A 15838-nucleotide genomic window follows, 5' to 3' on the forward strand; every position below is an offset into this window, starting at 1 on the left:
TTTGTGTTTAAATATTTGTCAACTTTTCTTTAACAGCTGTTGGCAGAAACAAAGCCCTAGCATTTTTTATAAACGATTTAGGGAGAGGAAAAAGACATATATCAGGTCCAAAATACCTTTGAACTTCCATTAGCTAAGAATTTAGATTTCTTTTTTAAGCACATAAAGGACACTGCAGGTAATTTTAACATGGAAATTTTAAACTTTTCTTACCTTTACTAGTAGTGGGTTCTTGTTCTGATGGGACATTTTTGCTGTCTGATGATTTTTCAAAATCATGCTGTGGAACCTAGAAGGGAAAAATAATGTCTTAATAGTGGGATCTAAATATATAGTCACTATACAGGAGATGGATGGTATTTCCAACCTGAGACCTTCATACAAGGAAATTTAAAAATAATCTTCTAGAATTGTTTCAAGAAGGCTGTGGTTGCAATTTCAAGATGGCTAAGTTTAAAAAGTTTACTATTCTTAACTTCAGAACAACACGAAGAACTGGAGTATTACAGATTTTACTATTATTTTTTTCAGACCTGACTCTATATTAAATGAAACTAAAAGATACTTGCTTATATGTAGATGTTAACTGAAGGAAAGGAGAGAAGGATGAACAAGCTAACTGCTTTCTGTAGGAGGAGAGAAAACTGAAGATTCACCTGATAATCGGATGCCCCAGACTCTAGGAAGAAAGGGACACAGTGGTGGGGAGGGAGTCGGTGACAAGCAGGAGGTGCTGACGGCTGTTTGAAGCGTAAGAAAAACGTGGACGTTAAGATTCCCTCCCCAGGCTCAACAGAACATGGCAAATTATATTTTGGAGGAAATGAGCTAGTGAGTCTCAGACCAGGGGGCCACCATGGAAGGGGCAGGCTGTAGAAAGCATGAATGACAGGATAAAGTGTCAAAATGAAATGGAAGATCTAGTGCAAGGCTGTATAATGGTGGGACTCTCAGCCCTAACCCTACATCCAAGTTCAGAACACCAATAGCCAAGGAAAGGGACCTCCTACCAGGCAGGAGATGGGCAGACCCTCCCTACTTTGAAGAGATTAAACTATTCCAATAGGAATTGACATTTAGGATTTTCTATCAGAGTTATCTACTTGGCTGCCCCACAGTAAAGCCCAAAAGAATTCCAACTGGCTTTTTGGTGTATTATTCTTTAATGTAAGCACCAAAGGTAGAGTGGATATGTGGAGAAAGCCTCTATGTGTGGGTATGAGAAAATACTGCTCCCATGAAGTAAGAGGGTACTAAAAAGAAGTAACAATCAGAAAAAAGTACTTAGAAATTAAAATTATGACAGTTGAACTAAAAATAATATCATACAGTTAAGGTCAAATAAATCTCCCAGCAAGTAATAAAACAGATCAATGGGTCAATAAAATGAAAAGGAGAAAACAGGGCTAATTAACATCTGATAACATTTATTTCAGAAGAAAAGAAGAGAAAATGGTGAGGAAGAAATTGAGGAAAATTTACCAAACCTGAAAAACATGCTATAGATTAACTGAGTAAACCTAGTGTAGTGAATAAAAAAGACCTGCAACAGTATATATTATCACTGTAAAATTTCAGAACTCCAGGTGAAAAAAACACCTAGAGTTACAAAGAAAAAAGGACACATATGAAAAATCAGAACTAAGAAAGGCCTTCAAAGACCTGAGCGGAAATGATTTTCAACACAGAAATACTGAGTTTTCTTAGACAATATAAAATGGCAACTAGAGAAGGGAATGGCTACCCACTCTAGTATTCCTGCCTGGAGAATTCCATGGACAAAGGAGGCTGGTGGGCTATAGTCCATGGGGTCTCAAAGAGTCAGACATTGAGCAGGGGGAAAAAAAAAGTCAAGATATGTTTTGCACTCTTTCTTAGAGAGTGACTGGAAGATGTGTTCCACTAAAATTAGGTAATAAACCAAGGAAGAGAAAGGCAAGATTTTATTCCAGAAACAGACCTAAAAGTACCAAAGAGGGGATTCCTTAGCTGGTAGCTATCTATAGGTCTAAACAAGAGCCAAATCCAGAATGGAGCAGGAAGGAAGAAAGCTCCGGAAAGGACAAAACTGACTGGTTCATGAAGAAAATTCTGAGAGATTTATTAAACTACTGGTGGGCAGAGCAAACACTTGAGTATGTGATTAAAGAAAATAAATAAAAAGTTGAGACAATTATTAAATTCAGGTGAAAAAAATGTACAAGACTAAGCAATAAACACTATTTGCTTAGCTCAACAGCCAGTAATATTTGCATGGTTCATTTAAATCTAAATATTTGATTAAATACAGATTTAATCAAAAGACATGCTTAAATGAGGAACCATATGTGACCTGAGAGTCTTCACCTGCTATAACAGAATTCAAAAGGTAATGTCTAACACATACACAAATAAATAAATACACACACATATTATTCAGATAGAGGGTAAACAGCAGAAGAAATCATACAAAGTTCTGCCTCTGGGGCAGGATGAGGTGAGGATAGGAAGGGAAATGATTTTATTCTGTTACATACTACTTCCATGTATAACTAGAAAAAACATAAGTTAAAAATAAAAATCTAAAGTCATCACATAGTTTTCAGGACTTGTTATTAAAATATTTTAAGTGCTTTAAATGTAAAAACATTGCTGAATAAAAAAATAATAAGTGTTTTAGATTTCAATAAGGATATTAAAGAAGTCTATATTCATGAAAATGAGAATGGGGAAGCTGTTGACTTTAACATGTTTAAAAAGAACGTGCTTTGAGGTGTCACAGGGAGACTGGTGAAGAGTGTGTGAGTCAGCACTGGAATACCTGACCATCGTGTTCATTTTCTTCTGTAGCTTCAGTGTTAGCCTGAAGTGACGTCTGCACATCTACAGGTCCCTCTTCAAATTCTTCTATTTCTTCATCTTCATTCTCATCTTCTCCACTTCCATAATTAGTCAAAGCCTGAGTTTCAGCTTTGGACAAATCTAAGTCGATTAACACACAATTTTTAGTAAAAATTTCAGCACTTACTTCGTAACAGCTACCATTTATTGCATGCCTACAATGTATAAGTGCTTCACATACAGTATCTGAAATCTTCAAAACCGTAAGTACCAGGAAACTGGTGTTGAAAGGACAGATAATTTAGACAGGGTCACACTGAAATTCAGACCTGTGTGACACCTAATTCTATATTCAATCCATTCCAACAAACTGTTTCAGTAAGTGATCTGTAAAGAACTAATGCATAAACCTAGTCTAGAGCCTTCAGACTTACTAATAGACACTGGACATTCTTCACTTTCTTCATCTTCCTCTTGATCAGAAACATCAGATCTCACATTTTTGGGGCCGTCACCATCATAAACCTCAGACGTTTGAGTCTGCTTAACTGTTTCCGTCTCATCCTTGTCCTAGCCACAAATAAATTTGAGTAATTAATTCCTTAAAGTACATTTTTTAAAGGTATATAGTAAGTCTATCATAAAAATTAGTCACTCATTATCTAATTAAAAAATATAAAGAATGATTTTAAATTTAGTTGTTTTTAAAAGAAAACTCTGTGAGAAGAAAGGACATTTTATGATCTACTTTGCTCTCTACCATTAAGGTAAAAGCTACTAAAATTATTTAATCTTTTGTTTCAAAAGCCACTAAATTAGCACATACTTTGTCTTCATCATCAATTTCTCCAGCAGGTGAACTGTGATCTCCTTCAAGAATCCTTTTGGCCTATAAGCAAATCGGTTAGGCAGAATTCAGGGGTGATCATTCATTATCACACTTAAGTACTCAGTAAACTTTAACAAATCCTGCATTCTTAAACCATCATCCAAAGATATTACTGTTTTCTTAGAAATATAAATTCAATTCTTATTAAATAAATCTTTTAAATGAAAAAAAAAACAAAAAGCAACACGGTCTACCTGACATCTCCTTGTATATCTAAGAGACATCACAAACTTACTAAATCCAAAACAAAAATCTTGATTCCTTTCCTTCTAAAACCCCCATCTCCCTTCAGTCTTCCTAATCTCAGTAAATGGCCCTTCATTCACCGAAATGCACAAGTCAGAATCAGCCTGTACTATATGTTTATTACTCACATCTGAACTACTACACTGCATTTGACTCAATCATCCTAATGTATCTGCTGTTACACACGCAGAACTGAGACATTTCTTACTCACCCATTTCTTACACACCCAGAGCTGAGACATTTCTTACATGGACAACTGCAACAACCTTCCAAGCAGTCTCTCTGCTTCTCTCTCTATTCACCTACAATTCCTACTCAATAACGAACCCTGATAAATCTTAAACTGAGATTATGACACTCCTCTCTCTCAAACTTTCCCATGAGTTTTCATCATGCTTAGAATAAAATAAAAGATAAGGTTTCTAAGATTTCACAAACTTGTCCTATATACCTCTGTGACTTCATCTCCTACAGGCTCACCTCATTTAAAGTGTTCCTGCCTCCCTGGTTTCTCTCTCTTCCCCAAAACACTCAATCCTTCTTTAAAGTCGTTACACTTAATGGTTCTCTCTGCCTGGAACTGTTACACTTAACAGTTCTCTTCTCTCATCTTCATTATAAACTCTTGTCTTTCCATAGCTTAGCTCACATTTCATCCCCTGAAGAAGCTTCTTGATTCTGCCATCTAAAGCAGTCCTCTCTATCATTTTTATCATATCATCCTGTTCTATTTTCTTCAAGCTCTAAGTAATGGCTGAAAGTATCTGAAACTTATGTCTAGAAGAAAAACATTATGAAAGGCTTGAAAAAGATGGCCTGATTTTATCTACTTTAGATTCTGCAAGAAGGGTAATCTCTTTGTTTTGGGTCTTGACTTGTTTTTCCTTTTATGATTAGAGAGTCAAGAAAAGGGTGCTGGTGTCTAGGGGAAAAGACTCCTGGTAGGCCTCAATCTCAAAAACAACAGAATGATCTCTGTCCGTTTCCAACGCAAACCATTAAATATCATGGCAGACCATGTCTATGCTCCAACCAGTAACACTGAAGAAGCTGAAGTTGAACGGTTCTATGAAGACCTACAAGACTTTTTAGAACTAACACCCAAAAAAGATGTCCTTTTCATTATAGGGGACTGGAATGCACAAGTAGGAAGTCAAGAAACACCTGGAGTAATAGGCAAATTAGGCCTGGGAATGCGGAATGAAGCAAGGCAAAGGCTAATAAGAGTTTTGCCAAGAGAACGCACTGGTCACAGAAATCACCCTCTTCTAACAACACAAGAGAAGACTCTACACAGGGACATCACCAGATGGTCAACACCAAAATCAGATTGATTATATTCTTTGCAGCCAAAGATGGAGAAGCTCTATACAGTCAGCAAAACAAGACCAGGAGCTGACTGTGGCTCAGATCATGAACTCTTTATTGCCAAATTCAGACTGAAATTGAAGAAAGTAGGGAAAACCGCTAGACCATTCAGGTATGACCTAAATCAAATCCCTTATGATTATACAGTGGAAGTGAGAAATAGATTTAAGGGACTAGATCTGATAGACAGAGTGCCTGATGAACTATGGACGGAGGTTCGTGACACTGTACAGGAGACGGGTCAAGACCATCCCCATGGAAAATAAATGCAAAAAAGCAAAATCGCTGTCTGGTGAGGCCTTACAAATAGCTGTGAAAAGAAGAGAGGTGAAAAGCAAAGGAGAAAAGGAAAGATATAAGCATCTGAATGCAGAGTTCCAAAGAATAGCAAAGAGAGATAAGAAAGCCTTCCTCAGCGATCAATGCAAAGAAATAGAGGAAAACAACAGAATGGGAAAGACTAGAGCTCTCTTCAAGAAAATTAGAGATACCAAGGGAACATTTCATGCAAAGATGGGTGCGATCAAGGACAGAAATGGTATGGACCTAACAGAAGCAGAAGATATTAAGAAGAGGTGGCAAGAATACATAGAACTGTACAAAAAAGAGCTTCATGACCCAGATGATCACAATGGTGTGATCACTCACCTAGAGCCAGACATCCTGGAATGTGAAGTCAAGTGGGCCTTAGAAAGCATCACTACCAACAAAGCTAGTGGAGGTGATGGCATTCCAGTGTAGCTATTTCAAATCCTGAAAGATGATGCTGTGAAAGTGCTGCACTCAATATGCCAGCAAATCTGGGAAACTCAGCAGTGGCCACAGGCCTGGAAAAGGTCCGTTTTCATTCCAATCCCAAAGAAAGGCAATGCCAAAGAATGCTCAAACTACCACACAATTGCACTCATCTCACACGCTAGTAAATGCTCAAAATTCTCCAAGCCAGGCTTCAGCAATATGTGAACTGTGAACTTCCAGATGTTCAAGCTGGTTTTAGAAAAGGCAGAGGAACCAGAGATCAAACTGCCAACATCTGCTGGATCCTCAAAAAAGCAAGAGAGTTCCAGAAAAAACATCTACTTCTGCTTTATTGACTATGCTAAAACCTTTGACTGTGTGGATCATAATAACTTGTGGAAGATTCTGGAAGAGATGGGCATACCAGACCACCTAACCTGCCTCTTAAGAAACCTATATGCAGGTCAGGAAGCAACAGTTAGAACTGGACATGGAACAACAGACTGGTTCCAAATAGGAAAAGGAGTATGTCAAGGCTGTATATTGTCACCCTGCTTATTTAACTTATATGCAGAGTACATCATGAGAAACGCTGGGCTGGATGAAGCTCAAGTAGGAATCAAGATTGCCGGGAGAAACATCAATAACCTCAGATATGCAGATGACACCACCCTTATGGCAGAAAGTGAAGAGGAACTAAAAAGCCTCTTGATGAAAGTGAAAGAGGAGAGTGAAAAAGGTGGCTTAAAGCTCAACATTCAGAAAACTAAGATCATAGTATCTGGTCCCATCTCTTCACGGGAAATAGATGGGGAAACAGTGGAAACAGTGTCAGACTTTATTTTGGGGGCTCCAAAATCACTGCAGATGGTGATTGCAGCCATGAAATTAAAAGACGCTTACTCCTTGGAAGGAAAGTTATGACCAACCTAGATAGCATATTCAAAAGCAGAGACATTACTTTGCCAACAAAGGTCCGTCTAGTCAGGGCTATGGATTTTCCAGTGGTCATGGATGGATGTGAGAGTTGGACTGTGAAGAAAGCTGAGTGCTGAAGAATTGATGCTTTTAAACTGTGGTGTTGGAGAAGACTCTTGAGAGTCCCTTGGACTGCAAGGAGATCCAACCAGTCCATCCTAAAGGAGATCAGTCCTGGGTGTTCTTTGGAAGGACTGATGCTAAAGCTGAAACTCCAATACTTTGGCCACCTCATGTAAAGAGTTGCCTCATTGGAAAAGACTCTGATGCTGGGAGGGATTGGGGGCAGGAGGAGAAGGGGACGACAGAGGATGAGATGGCTGGATGGCATCACCGACTCGATGGACATGAGTTTGAGTGAACTCCGGGAGCTGGTGATGGACAGGGAGGCCTGGCGTGCTGCGCTTCATGGGGTCGCAAAGAGTCGGACATGACTGAGTGACTGAACTGAGGCCTCAGCTGAGGGGAAAAAACATCCAATTTCATATGTGATCAAGACTAATTCAACACGGCGTAAGAGCTACAGGGATGTGCAACCAAGGTCCTAACAAGCATGTGTGTTGGCTGGGGTGCTAATACTCCTGGGGCATCTACTGTAATTGACAACAGCCACGGCAGGCAGCTGGCCAACGGGCAGATCCCAGTCCTCTCTTTTTTGGATAAGCGGCCATAACATGAAGTAGATACTTGACAATCCCCTGCCACCTGTTCCTGTCTTGAGCATCCTTGATCTTGAGCCACTGCTGTTACTGAGATTCAGCAAGTGGCTGGTCTAGGTACCGATTTATAATCTGATTAACTCAACTTACAAAAAAAAAAAAACCTGCTTTGGTGACGTCAAGTATGATTTTATTTACTCATAAAGATCAAGGACATTTATACACTAATTACAACTATTTCTATATCAAAATGAATGTCATTTACCTCTTTTGCATAAGACTGTATCACTCCAGCAGCTTCTATTTTCCTTTTGCATCTCTGTTTAACAGTTACACTATTATTATCCAAATCTTGCATGAGCTTAAAGAAAGCCAATTCATTAAATAACACTTCAGATATCTCTACAAGAAGATCTTCTCCACAATCCTTCAGTTTTCTGCCAGCAAATTTTGCCAGTGAATCCTATTCAAAGATAAACCAAATCACTTTAAGATTATAGCAAACTTTATCTGTGGGTAGAGAAATACAGATGATTAACAAATTTGAATTATAATAGTCATGAAGGAAAAACAATTTTAGAACTTTTTAGTACTGAAAAACTTAAAACTAATGTCTAAGAGAGTCTAAAAAACGATAGGTTAATATTACTAAGAATATTACTAAGCAGGATCTTGCTAGTCCTGCCCCCAGTTACGACCACTACTATTACATAATTTAGTTACTGTTACAGCCCAGGAAGTCTCTACTATCAATAGTTTCCAGCTTCTACAATTTCCCAGATTGGTAAAAAAAAAAAAAAGAAAAAAAATTATTTTAGAGAATCCCAAGGAATACTTTCTACACATTTCAAACTTGAAATGTTGTTCTTAGGTAGAGGAAAAATCAAAACAAAATTTTATTAGAGTTGGGAAAAGCCTTAGAGATGGTAAAGTTAAATGAAGACACAGGGCCTAATACAGTATTTTTTAATTAAGTACGGAATAACCTAACAAGTATTAAAGCATCATCCCAAATGGATGCCAGAATGAACATCTACTTGAATAAATTGTGTAGTGCCAGAAAATGGAGTGAAAAAAGTCCTAACCACATGGTACATACTGGTAAGTCATACAAGTACAAACTCTTACCTGTAATATACTTCCAAGTTGCTTATGAAAGAACTTTACAAACTCTTTGCTCTCATTGTTTTGCTGAGTAAGGACCAAAACCATGCGTCTTACTGAGGTTAGAAGTTGAGAAGAACATACTTCATCCATGTGCTCCTGAGAAAAATTCTAGTTGGTTAAGATATAACTTACCTATTGTATAAAAAGTGTTAATCCACATGATATATGAAACTGTATTGTTCTTGCATAAGCTCCTCAACTTTTAGAAGCACATTTGGAGACTTTGTTCATAAGAACAGCCAACTCCCCACTACACACATTAAAAGGTTTGCAAATTTTGATTCACCGAAGCAGATAATAGCCAAAAAGAAACTGGCTGATTCAACATTTTCCACTACTTCCTTTCTGTACTTTAAGGAACTATTCCTGGCATAGTGTCCATATCACCTGTATGCCTATTTGCAGTTCAGTTCAACTACTCGCACAATTGTACTTCACCTTCCACCAAATTTCCTGTGTTCCACCAAATTTCCTGTGTTATCTGCTAACTTTCCTTAGCCTTGGCACTGCTGACATCCTGTGGGTTACATGATGTTGAGCAGCCCTCTGAAGTCTACCCCAAAAAATCAAGATTTGAAGTGAAATGAGACATAATAAAATAGTTGAAATCAGATCATTAGTTCTACTAATTTTGTTGGCCTCAGAAATTTTCTGAAGTGATAAATTTAGCAAGGGAATCCTCATGAAAGAATAGAATCAGATACAAAATTGCCAATGCAACAAAATTTTCTGAGATGGTTTCATTCCCTACACATGAAGGTAAGTTATTTATATTTTTTTAACATTTAGAAAATAATTATACATATCAAATAAATATCACTATCAATATACCTAATTTAACAAAAAAGACACATTTTAAAGTATTTATTGCATTACATGAACATAAAAACGTAAAAGAAAAAAGGCAATACTGTGTTTATGGCTAAGATGGAAGTAAGCAATAACCTAAACAGAATAAAACAGTATATATTCTTATAATTTATAGGAATATAAATATTTTAGGGGGTGAAAATATATTTTAATAAAGGCACAGAAATAATTGGTGAAATTGATGTATTTGTTTAATCTCCTCAAATTCCTTTTATCTAGTCTCTGAGGTCCTTCTTGAGGGTAAGTACTAAGAAATTGAGAAAGATCTTGTTCTACTGGCGGGGTACAGAGCAGAAAATTGTGACACTTTATCATAAGTGCTCTAATAAAGACAGGTACCAAGTTTCCCAAGAGCAGGGGGAAGGAGGAGAAATTCTGCCAGCAAATATATACAAAAGTATTTCAGCTCAATCCTGAAGGATAAGACCAACAGAGGAAGGATAAAGGCCATTCTGGGCAAAGGAAGTTAACATGGGCAATGTGCCTTTTTGAACAATGTCAAACAGGATACAAGGCATGTGGAAGGAACAGTTAAGAGGCTGGGATCAGGCTGCAGAAGTTTTATGAGCAATGCTGAATTTGATCTGGATCCTGTAGGCCAACAGTTTTCAACCTATATACTTGACTAGTTTAAAAACCACAGTCAAGATTTAGTAGATCAATTCACTTACTAACATTCAGTAAGTATTTACTGAGTACTGCTATGTGCATGTATTATTTCTGGCACTGGTAAGACAGTGACCAAAACAGATTAACATCTCTGACCTAATTCTTCATGACTTCATGGAGTTTACATGTAACAAGGGAAACAGACAAAATCAATGAGCAAATATTAAATAGGTTATAAGGTGACAAGCACTATGAAGATAAAGAAAAGCAGGTAAGGAAAGGGGAGATCTGTTCACCAAAAAAAAAAAAACATCTGACTAAAGCCTCCAGGGTTCAAAGGAAAAAGCCATGCAGGCATGTGAAGAAACAGCATTCCAGACAGAAGTATCAGCAAGTGTCAAAGCCTTCGAAGCACCAGTAATGCTAGCAGGAGAGTTGAATGATTAGAAGAGGAAGCAGAGACAGAACCATCTGGTGCTGCTGCGGGTGCTCAGGAAGAGGCTAAGGTTTTTAGTTTCTACATGCAATAATTTGGGCGTAGACAAATGGATCCTCTTTCCTCTCTTGGCTATCAAGCCTCTGCGGAGAAAACAGCTCCTAGAACTGTTTTTTCTCTCTTCTCTCAAAATACTCCAAAGAAAGCAATTACTTCCACCGAGGGAAGAAATATAAGTGTACAAAAACAAAAATTTTTGCTGTCAGCGTCTAACACATTGGCAAGTACAAGCAGGTTGTAAGAAATGAACCTAATGACAACATATTTGTCATTGAACCTAATGACAACAACTCTGAATAAAAAGATTGTCTTTTCATCTCTGTTTTTTAAAATTTCCATTAAATGAGAATGTGAGAGTCTCATCTCAGAAAACAGTCCTGACTTTGCATGCTTGCTTCTCTCCCCTCTTCCTTGTTATTAAACACAAAATGGTACTGCTTGTCTCATAGTTTCACTGTTGCTAGGAATATAATTTGTTAACCTTTCTGAAGGATAATGTAGCATAATGTCTCAAAAGCCTTAAAAATATTTATACCCTTAAAGCTACAAATTCTATGTCTAAGAATTATGTCAAAGGAAATAAAAATGGGATGCATATTTAAATTGAGGTAAATCATCTAAGCATTTTTCATAATAGTGAAAAATAAACCAGAAGAGAATAAACACAAACATTTAACAGGACCTAATAATTAACAGGAAATTCCGTTCTATGAATACTCAACCCTCACAGTAGCAATCATGTAACTTACTACTGGCAGTTCTACTTAGTCAACTCTGGCTCTTCTGCTTTTGCACAACCTCTATATGTTTGATCACCTGATCCTGGGCCCTAGTTCTAGGCTCCCTTCTCATATCTAGTGCTGTGCTTTAGGTGACCCCATCTACTATTAGTAGGATCTGCTGAATATATCCCATTTGTCTACTGTGCCCCGTCTTTACTACCACACCCTTATCTAAGTCATGATCATTTCTCGCCTCCTCACTGTTGTTCTGACCCCTCTACTCAATTCTCCAGAAACATCAGATTTTGTTTCTCTTACTTAAAATCTCCTAGAAGTTCCCTTCGAACTTCCAACAAAATCCAAGGTTTGACCTTCCTCCTATTCTAACATCATCTCACACAAATTTCCTATAGCCATACACTAGTTCCTCCAGTTTCTTCAACATGCCAAGGAAGCTTCTACTTCAAGGCCTTTCTCCATCTGGAATGATCTTAAGCTAGAACTTAAGCTAGCTCAATTTTATTCACACCTCTGCGTAAATGTTCCCGCTTCAAGAGGACTTACCTGACCATCCAGTCAAAAACAAACGATCACATCACCATATTTTAATTCTCTGTATGGACTACCCGACATACATCCACTTATATGTTCTACATTTACTTATTTTTTTAAATCCATATTCTCATCCTAGCATGTAAACTTCACGAGAGCAAAGGCCTTGACTTGTTCATTATTATGTCCCAACACCTGGCATAAAGTAGGTATTCCACAAAAATTTTTGAATGAATAATGAATCAATGTGTATATGTATAACCATTAAAAATATGCAATAGAAAAATGGTGATCTAGAAAGATGTTTATGGTATCATTAATATTTGAAAAAAGTGGAATGCACATGTATGTGGGCAAAATATTACAGAAAGGTTGACAAAATATTGACAGGCACTATCTCTGGGTAACATAATTATGAGTGATTTTAGTTTTTCTCTTTTATCTATTTATCTATTTACTACGATGGAGTCTTTGGCATGAATTTTAAAATATAAAATAGAACACTTACTTATTTTTAAAAATTATTACTTACCTTCAAAAAAGGAATGACTTCTTTCATAATTGCTTTAATTTGCCGGTCCAGTTGCTGAGTATCAATTCTAGGACACGGGACAGTAGAAACTTCACTCACAGGTTGCTGTGAACTATGATTTTCAATAACAGGAGTTTCTATTTTAAAAGAGAAAATGCTACATTAGCAAATAAAGTCTATGATGTGAAATGTATACATTTATGCAAAATTCTAAAGAACACTGAATTCTGATGATTTTATGCTAAAATAACACAAAGGAACATCCATGTAGTTCTAGTACCGCTGATAATTAAAAGAAAAGTGGTCCAAAAATTCCCATTATACATCAGGTGGGGTTCATGGTTCTTTATATATGGATTTTTAGTCAATTCAAGAACACACCTTCCAAATGATTACTGATCGTGGTTGTGTCAGCAGCACCATCGTCATCCTCAATGATCCTGCAGGCACACCTGACATCTGTACTGCTTTCCGCCTCCATCTTCATATGCGTATAGTCTCTCATCCTGGCTAATGCCTGATCTAAGTGAATCACAGTGTCACCTGTGTACAGAACAGAAATATTTCTAGAAGATATAAAAGCAAACTTTCTTCATGTATCCTATAAAATTTACTAATAAAAACATAATGTCTGAATATAGGGAAGAAAAACTAACTTAAGTTTCAGATACTGTACTATTTGGGTCCTTGACATGTATTACCACATGTACCATACTATTTGGGTACTTGGCATGTATTATCACATGTACTTAATCCTTAAAATAACCCTATACAGTAGATGATAGTACCCTCATTTTCACAGAGCTTAAGCAACTGCCCATGGTTTCACAGCCAGTTAAATATAGAATCAAGAATTGGAACCCAGGTCTCTCCGACTCTCAAGTCCATATGTTATTTCACATAAACAGTACAACTAAAAATAATTTCAAAATATCATGCAAATTCTGATGTAAATAATACAACCTAATACAAGCAATTAAGGTAAAGACAAGACCTAAGAATGAGATTTCCAAATTCTCTTTTGCTCACTTCAGGCAAAGGTAATGTTGAAGAACTGTATCAGCTAATGAAACTAAACAAGTACAATTCAAAATTGCTTGAGAACTCAGAAAGCAGGTAAAACTGGGGGAGAAGGCTGGCTATCGAGTGCCTTTTCTCTATAATGACATGAGCTCAGTACAGACTTGATAGGTATTAATACTTAATAGATGGGAGCTCCTAGAGAGAGCTAGGGTTTAGAGTCCTCGTATTAATACTTAGTAAGACAAAAGGAAAACTTACTGCTTACTTAAAGATAGGTACTAACAATACAGCAAGGCTTGACCCTTTTCTTTTGTCACGGAAAAGACTTTTAAAATCATCTAAATCTTGTTTTCATCATATAAACAAAAACTAGAATTACAGGACATTATTTTAACAACTAAGTATCCTGGAAGTCTGAATGAGTGAATATTTGGGGACATTTTGATATGCTACAGCCTGGAAAATGAATCAGGTACTTAGACATCTTTCTTTTCTCTAATTTTCTTTCCAAATTTAGGACTTGGGGCTTTTTTCTCTCTGATCTATGAGACCCTCTAAGCTTTTGTTTTACTACTGACGGAAAAAACATGTTGGAAAAAATACAATATGTCATGCCTTAAAGTCGCCTGGGTTTCCAACGATAGATTATATATGCTAAGAAATTTCAGTTCTTACTGCAAATTACAAAGTTCACATTTTTATTGAAGATGTCACTGGATGAGGCGATGCTACCTCTAAATTCTTCTTACTGATTAACTAGAAGATCTTAGAGGATGACCTTTTCTTTTTTTTGAATTAGATGATTTTTATTTTGAAATCCAACATTTAGTAAAAAATGATTTCATTCATTTATTAAACATTAATTGCCTAATATACATGGTATGTCACTGTTCTAGCAACTAAGCATTCAGAGTCTCTTCTCACAGAAGTGACAAGGGATGACTTTCCTCTGAACTTCTATTATGCATGCTAGAAAACTGCTTATTTTCCACAAGAACACAGCATAGTAAATAAGACTCCATTTCCTAAGTATATGCAGCAAGTCAGAAAGATGAGATGATTGGCCCAAAGTCAGAGTTAACAGTCAAGAGATGGCTGAATTTAGACTGATGGATGGGTAGTGTTTTAAGTTCACATTCTTTCTACCAACCTTCCCTTTCTAAACTTTTCTTTCCTTATCAATGCAATTCAAAGACTTTATTAAAATCATGTTCTAAGATTACAAAAAATTCTGCTTACCCAGAACATCTGTTGCAAAAGGCTCACAAGTTGAAGATACACTAGCATTATCAGCATCATTTTGCTCACTTATTTTATGTGTTTCTCTCTCAAAGTTCTTCTCAAAAGTTTCCTAAGTTGTAGTTTAAAAAAACAAATAAAAGTTACTAGTATTGCTTTAAAAATTTTATGGATTAATATTAAAAATTTAACGTAGAAACTATTTGAATAACACTTAAAACTGATATAATAAAAGTGATAAATAGTTGAATACAGAGTCACAGAGAATATCAAAATATTAAGTAACACTGCAGAACACTTTGTCATTATGGAGGTGAAAATACATAGTGCTAGCAACTAATTACATTCTAACTTGGAAAAGGTAACATTACTTCTACACCCTTGGGGAAATTCTATCTTCAAACTCTAACAATATCTAATACTTTACTATGATATCTGGCTGTCTCATATCAGAAGAAAAACACTGATGGCACCATTTATATTTTTTAAAATTTTTATTGAAATATAATTTACATACAACAATGCACCCATTAAGTTTACAGTTTGATGAATTTTGAAAAATATATGCAGTGAGGCAACCATCTTTCCTAAAGATAAGACCATTTCCATCAGCCCAGAGAGTTCCTTTGTATCCTCTACTTCCCACTCACATAATTTCTATCACCAGAGATTAGTTTTGCTGTTAATAGAACCTTATATAAATGGAACCACTCAGTATATACTCTTCAGTGTCTTGCTTCTTTCACTCAGTATGTTTCTGAAATTAATCCATGTTGTTGTGTTTCAGAAGTTCATTATTTTTTTAATGGCTGAAATAGTATTCCATTATATGGATATACCACTGTTTATTTATCCATTTATCTGTTGATGTTTCCAGTTTGAGGCTATCATGACTAAAGATGCTATTAACATTAGTGTACAAGTATTTG

General features: G+C 36.4%; 1 protein-coding gene across 19 annotated transcripts in view; it reads right to left on the reverse strand.

The window, feature by feature from the left end:
- The window catches only part of PCM1 (pericentriolar material 1), an 89627-nt gene that overhangs the window by 5689 nt on the left and 68100 nt on the right, over nucleotides 1-15838 (reverse strand). For 17 of the 19 annotated variants that reach the window (XM_040243123.1, XM_040243136.1, XM_040243128.1 and 14 more), the window contains 9 exons: nucleotides 14910-15021; nucleotides 13029-13190; nucleotides 12648-12784; nucleotides 8828-8962; nucleotides 7965-8162; nucleotides 3647-3709; nucleotides 3255-3390; nucleotides 2801-2961; nucleotides 214-289 (listed from right to left, as the gene is read on the reverse strand). In XM_040243123.1, the coding sequence (XP_040099057.1) occupies nucleotides 214-289; nucleotides 2801-2961; nucleotides 3255-3390; nucleotides 3647-3709; nucleotides 7965-8162; nucleotides 8828-8962; nucleotides 12648-12784; nucleotides 13029-13190; nucleotides 14910-15021 (1180 nt within the window). The remainder of the gene's footprint in view (nucleotides 1-213; nucleotides 290-2800; nucleotides 2962-3254; nucleotides 3391-3646; nucleotides 3710-7964; nucleotides 8163-8827; nucleotides 8963-12647; nucleotides 12785-13028; nucleotides 13191-14909; nucleotides 15022-15838) is intronic. The other 2 variants (XM_040243135.1, XM_040243127.1) reach the window with 1 other exon arrangement.

Source organism: Oryx dammah, unplaced genomic scaffold, assembly GCF_014754425.2.
Source record: "Oryx dammah isolate SB20612 unplaced genomic scaffold, SCBI_Odam_1.1 HiC_scaffold_7, whole genome shotgun sequence".
Taxonomy (NCBI): Eukaryota; Metazoa; Chordata; class Mammalia; order Artiodactyla; family Bovidae; genus Oryx; species Oryx dammah.